Genomic DNA, 6,926 nt, shown 5'->3' on the forward strand with positions numbered 1-6,926 from the left:
GATCAACTCCTAATTAAAGCATAATTACTCTATGAATAGGCGCATTTGATCTAGCAACCATTTTATTTTTCCTAATTTTATTCTAACCCTAATCTTGTACATATTTTGCACCTGACCAAGTTTTGAGTATATTTGGTCAATTTTCCTTCTTATTCTATCTTATCTAATTCAGGTTCAACAAAGATTAAATAATTTGGTGAACTTATTCACTTACCTAGAGACACAAATTTAAATGATTTGATCATGGTTAAACTATATGATTCAAACCAGAATATTAGGTTGTGGCATTTGAACATTCTGCCCACAAAACCATGATTTATTTCTAATGCAAATATTATCCTTTCTAGTGGAATTTAAATTTGCTTACTTATACAATTGTTGTTATGAAACCAGCTCACAAAAAGATAGAAAAGATAGATGAACGCCTTATAAATAAGCCTCTTCGAGGGGGAAACCTCCTTTACATTATACAAATGAACAATTCCTGGATGATACAAATGACAAGACCTCCTTTCTATATATAGGAGTCTAAGGGGTCATAATATAATCAAAGCCGACATAACAATAATAACGTAAGGGAACAATAATAACAATAGTGGGCTTCAATGGGGCACAATAATAACAATATGGAGACTACATGGGCACATCAATATAATAAGGGGGTTGTACTAATAACAATAAGGGGTTACACTAGTAGTATAGGGACCTAACATGCCCCTCTCCTTCAAAAAGTGTTGTCCTCAACGCTTGAGTAGTTCTTGATGCTTCTGTACAAAATTCTTGTCCTCCCATGTGAAATCTTCAGAGGGTAAGTTCTTCCACTTGATGAGATACTATGAAATTGATCGATTTCGTAGTTGTTGGGTTCTTGTTTCTGTGAATGCTCCAGGTTCCAATATGATTTTTCCTTCCTTGTAAAGTTCTGGCAATATTGTTTGAATTGAGATCTTCTACAACTTTTGAATGAGTGGCCACACTTCTTTGTCTTTTTTCTATTCATCCCTTGCTTCATGTATCCAATCTGGTTGGATAATAGAAAAAGCACAAAACAATGCTTCCACATCCTCATCCTTTCTTGAGAGTACATCTGCAACAACATTTTGGTTCCCTTTTTTGTAGATGATTTCAAAGTCATAACCCAACATATTTGTGACCCATTTTTTCTGTTCTTCTAAACATAATCTTTGTTGTAAAAGGTATTTAAGACTATCATGATCCATTTTTACCTTGAAGTGTCTTCCTATTAGGTAAGGTCGCCATTTCTTAAGTGCATGTAATAATGCCAACATTTCCTTCTCATAAATTGCTTGCTTGAGATGTAGCTGTAAAAATACCCATTCGCCTACATCAAAACTTCTTTCACTGTGATGTTGATCTACTTGTTGTTTCCTTTGATTCTGCACCAAAGTGGTGTTATCCTTTAAAAGTTGGAGAACTTGTTGTTGATGCTAGATGTGATCTTTCACTGCTTGAATATTTTTCTTCTTGATATGTCCTTCTATCTTGAGAGTTTGAGGAGTGGTAATTTCATTGAATGCATTACAAGATATAGTCGGATTAATTTCTTGATGCTTGATGTGATCTTTCATTTCTTGAACATTTTTCTTCTTGATATGTCCTTCTATCTTGATAGTTTGAGGAGCGGTAATTTTGGCCAATGCTTTACAAGATATGGTCAGATTCATTTCTTCTTTCTTGATGTGATCTTTCACTTCTTGAACCCTTTCATTCTTGATGTGTCCTTCTATCTTGAGAGTTTGAGGACTGGTAATTCTTGCCAATGCTTTACAAGATATGGTCGGATTCATTTCTTCTTTCTCTAGGGTTCGTTCCTGGTGTATGTCCTCTTATTTTGATGTTTCTTGATCCTTTTCTTCCTCCTCTTCATAATCTATGTAAAATAATTTCTTCTCAGCACACTTATGACCTTTAGTGTATTTTTTATCACAATTGTAACAAAGCCCTTTTGCTCTTTTTTCTTCCAATTGTTGTGGTGTCAACCTTGTAGGTTGTGGAAGGATAGGAGAAACAATACTTCCATCTTTATAGTTGTGAGGGGTAGAATTCCTTGTTGCCATAACTTTGCTTTGCACTTCTCTTGCCCTCTACAATGAATCAGGCTCCCAATGAAGAACCTCATGTTGAATGTTATCCTTTAAAGTCCTTATAGAGACACCAATCCTCTACTTCTTTGGAATATCATTTTCCCTTATATTCATTTTTTGAAAGTCCTCAATGTTCTCTACCATTGAACACTTTTGTTTTAGATTTATCAATAGGCTAAATAAGGTGTTTCTCTTTGTATCCTCATAAAGTGCTATCATTTCCTCTGTGAAAATTGACCACGTAACAAGTGGTTTACGAGAGCAAAGCCCTTTATACCATAAAAATTGATTTGGTTCTAAATAATTAGATGCAATACGTACCTTTTGTAATAATGGTAGTCCATGTAGATCAAAATATTTCTCCTTCTATAGTATCCAATTTACCAGATCCTTGCCATCAAGCTTCCTCATCTCACTTTTTTTTTTTTTTTAGGAGCTTGATCTTGAAACAATTGTAACTCTATAATTTCAGCTCTCCAAGTTCTGAATTTTTTTCCTGTAGTAGACCTCTAAGTCCTCTTTCTAACCTTGAAAGTATTATCAAGATTGGATTCTTTAAGGAAGAGTTATGTCAAATATCCCACGATGACCTGATTATAGATTGGTTCAGTAGAGCGAACTTGTATGAAGTGCCGTGTGTCATTATTTCAAATTTAGGACCTGAAACCAATACACGTAAAACTACAGTCTGTCCTCTTTCTGCAAATTCTTACGAAATTTCAATTTGATGCTCAAAGAGAAAGTTATGACAATTTTTCCAAGCTCACCTATTTAGGATGTAATTCGGGAGCCTGCAGAAACCCTAAATGTCTCAGATTATATCTCTGAAAATATAGCGAGACAAGATCTGAAATTCGGACCCGAGCTTCACCGAGATTTAGGTTCACATGGGTTTTAATTTCAGAGTCTGAACCTTTGTAGAACAAATATTATACCGAAAATTCCACGATGACCTGTTTGAGATGAAATTATGTAGCTTACAAAAACCCTAACTTCCTCATATCATATCTCTGAAAACATAGCAAGACAAGATCTCAAATTCAACCTCAAGGTTGAAACATATTTTTTCTCAAATGGGTTCTTTTTTGAGCTTCTGAAACTTCGTAGCGAAACAGCTATAGCAAAAATTCCATGATGACCTATTTGGAGCAGCGAAACCCTAGAATCCACAGCTCTAATACCAAATGCTATGAAACCAACTCACAAAAAGATAAAAAAGATAGATGAACGCTTTAGAAATAAGCCTTTTCGAGGGGGAAACCTCCTTTACATTACACAAATGAACAATTCTTGGATGATACAAATGACAACACCTCCTTTCTATATACAGGAGTCTAAGGGGTCATAATATAATCAGAGCCGACATAAGAATAATAATGTAAGGGCACAATAATAACAATAGTCGGCTTCTATGGGGCACAATAATAACAATATGGGGACTACATGGGCACAACAATATAATAAGGGGGTTGTACTAATAACAATAAGGGTTACACTAGTAGTATAGGGACCTAACAATTGTCTTTTCTTTTCATGGGGTTCCTTCCATAATTATTTATTTCATTTTCATTTTTTTGTTCTATTTTTTTGTACCCTCTTTTTGTAAACAAAAACTAACTTATCAAAACCAAATATATTACAATAGGTGCAAAGCCCACATCTTGGGTTCCAAGCCCACAAAGTCCTTTTGTGGTGCTTCGACCTCCAAACCCTGAACCCTAGGGCTTGGAGTACATCCCAAGCTACCAAAACGCAACACCAACAATACTTGGTAATGTTTCCATCAATGCTAAAGGGGGATATTGTTGAGAAAAGTGTTTTCATTGATGTCAATGGAGTAGTCATTGATATCAAGTAGTGTCAATTTTAGGGGGAGCTTGTTGAATATTGTCATGGCCCTTGTTTATAGAAGATCAAGCCATGTGCCCTTGTAAATTCTATTGTTGGATAGCTCTCTTAGAGCCGTTTCCAATAGTTTATGGCAATCTAAAAAACTATCAAGAGTTCAAGAGTTATAAATGTTTAATATTTAGCATGGCTCTAAACCTTCTTGGTTCCATAGAATAATAGAAGGTGTAGGACGACCTTTTTGTCATTATTTGACTGATAAAGTCACATTATGTCACAACTTTTTTTGTCGAAGAAGTCATGAAGCCATGGTTGACAAAGTCTGTGGACAAGAAATATTCTTGTTAAGTGCCATATGTCATGCCATGCCATGTTTGAGGTATGCATTCAAAAGTCTTAGTAAGTTGACAAAAGACACATATAACCAACAAAAGCCACAAGATAAACCCAATGCCTCAGTCATTTCATACCAATGAAGGATTTAGTTGAAAAACACAAGACCCTCAGGCATCACCTTCGTATTAGGATAGGTGGCAGAGTTGACAAGCATGAGTATATCACTAGATGATGAGGATGAATGAACATATGACTCAACATATAGGTGACACGTGGCATGACATAGCATGTGACAAGTGCCATGCAAATACAAGATTTTCAAGTGGCCGAGTGAGCCAAATACAAGTGACATGTTGCATTGAGATGAGATAGCATGACACGTTAGAGCATCATGCCAAGTTTGAGTTGAAGAGGTTGTAGAGGTCATTTACCAACCATTTAATTTATATGGCCACGTTAGTTTCAATAAATACATCTAATGTAGAAGGAACATGCATTTAGTAATGGGAAGAACCACAGGAAAAGAGCAAATATAACTTTATTTAATGAACAAAATATATACACTTATTCACTTTTAATACACAAACACATTTTACCATGGAAGATTGCTAACCTCTAAATAAACTTTATTAAAATACCATGAGCCAATACCATAAATTATTACTATGTCCCTCAACAACTATAACTCATTTGAATCCCATAAAATTTTAATAACATAAAATATATATATATATATATATATATATATATAATTTTTTAATTTTATTTTAATCCAACTATCATAATATTAATGTAACAATTTTCATATTTGTAAAACTCTAAAGCATATTCTTGTTTAATAGATAATGTGAAAAAGGAATATTAAACATTAAATTATTTCATGTTTGGCTACAATTTTATATGGTTTATTATGTATTCAACTATAATTATTTATTCACACTTCAACAACAGTGACACATTACCTTTGGTTTTAGAGTTAACAAAACCTGACACCTTAGTTTTAGTTATAGGGTTAAGATAACCGTGATGGTGGAGGCGTAGCAGAGAATAAGGCACTATTCAACGGGATTATAAACAAATTTGTAAACCAAGCGTTTATTTGAAGAAATGACACACGGCAGAGTACTTGCAAACAAGTTCGGAAACGATGCCTTCATTGCAAGAAAAACTTACGCTCGACCTAACCTACAAAATATTGTAAATGTATATTCTTCCAAAATTTGTAATATTTTTGCATCCAGTGCATCTTTTTCCAATAGCCTAGTCACAACCGACACATTCTTAGACGAATGGCTTACAAAAATCATCTTACATCCATTAATTTGTATGAACTTCATCTTCACAATATCCTCACAAATAAACAACAATGTCACATTCTAAGATAATGCCCAATATAAATTATAAACAAATATGGTGAAGACTGTGTCTGCGCGTTATATTTTCTGAAAGACGTTTATAAATCTCCAATCGGCCCGTTGGTTTCAGCGATGGTATCCAGCCTTGGCTTCCATGGAAACTGCTTACTGGCAGGTTGAATTGCGGGAGCCACAATGACATTTCTCATCACGATGTTGGTGTTCTGGGCGGACAGAAATGAAGCGAGCTCTTCTTTTCTGAGTCGAAGCTTCACACGCACGGTCGATCCGTGAGCGGAGCTGGAAGAAGAAACAATCTTGATGCCGTCTCTAATAAAAATCTTATCAATTGCATGATCTGCTTCTTCCCGTTGTTTTATTGAATCTATGGCTGTGCCTATGCCTGCAGAAAGCTGTGGTTGTAAACAGGAACTGGCGCTCGGGACGCTTTGATCAGAAGAAACTCCTGCAAAATGCCCTCTATTCATAATGTTGTTATAATTGAGGAGCTCATTCTGTGGGCGTGGGAGAGGAATGAGATAATAGAGATGACCAGCCACAAGCCCTGCCCTTTCCGGAAGAGAAGGATTGCCGATCCCAAGTCCGCCATAGGCGGCCGTTTCGAATATCCCATGATTTGGATAATCTCTGAGTATTTCCTTCACAGAAAGAGGACTCCGCAGCTTCATCACTGTTCCGTCGGCTTTCTTGATCTTTATTCGTCGGCGAATACGGTCGACCCCTCCTTGAATAAGCATGAGCGCCCTAACCATTCTGCTCTGTATTGTAATCAAATTATCTCTAGTACCGTCTTCGTCACATAAAACTCGTAGGAGGCAAAACTATTATATCTGGGTTTTGCTGTGCCTGGATTTTATGAAACAAACCAAACGACCAAACCTAGATGTCTTAACGTAGTATTGACTCCACCTCCATTTTGCGCATCCTTATCATACGTTGGTATGGATTCCACAACGAATAGTTGCTTCGACCGCTCTTTCACACTAGCATAAATCAGATTTTGCCAACGCGGCATGATAGGGAAGAGGAATCTTTTCCTGGGCGCCCCTTTCACACTGCCAGAAATCGGGCTTTCGAGAGTTAGCGTGAGGAATATTTTTTAAAGCCCTCTTTCACATTTAAGTAGATTTTTAAAGCACGGGAATCTTCTTTCTCTGCCGTCTTTCACATTAGCTACGCTATGTTTTGGTGACATGGCATTGGATAATGCAAAGCATCGTTTTCCTTCTCGCTGGAAATAAGCTTTTTGCTGACTTGGCAC

At 36.1% G+C, this 6,926-nt stretch overlaps 1 protein-coding gene across 1 annotated transcript; it reads right to left on the minus strand.

Moving 5' to 3' along the window:
* Window positions 1-5,742: 5,742 nt before the first annotated feature.
* LOC149163319 (uncharacterized) lies at window positions 5,743-6,417 on the minus strand. The gene has a single exon (XM_089429079.1). It carries the CDS (start codon window positions 6,415-6,417, stop codon window positions 5,743-5,745), a length of 675 nt encoding a protein of 224 aa, XP_089285205.1.
* Between the last annotated feature and the right edge of the window lie 509 nt (window positions 6,418-6,926).

The sequence above is a fragment of the Pinus tabuliformis genome, chromosome 5_1 (genome assembly GCF_031772625.1).
Source record: "Pinus tabuliformis cultivar Carrire ecotype Pingquan chromosome 5_1, CPIR1, whole genome shotgun sequence".
NCBI classification, from domain to species: domain Eukaryota; kingdom Viridiplantae; phylum Streptophyta; class Pinopsida; order Pinales; family Pinaceae; genus Pinus; species Pinus tabuliformis.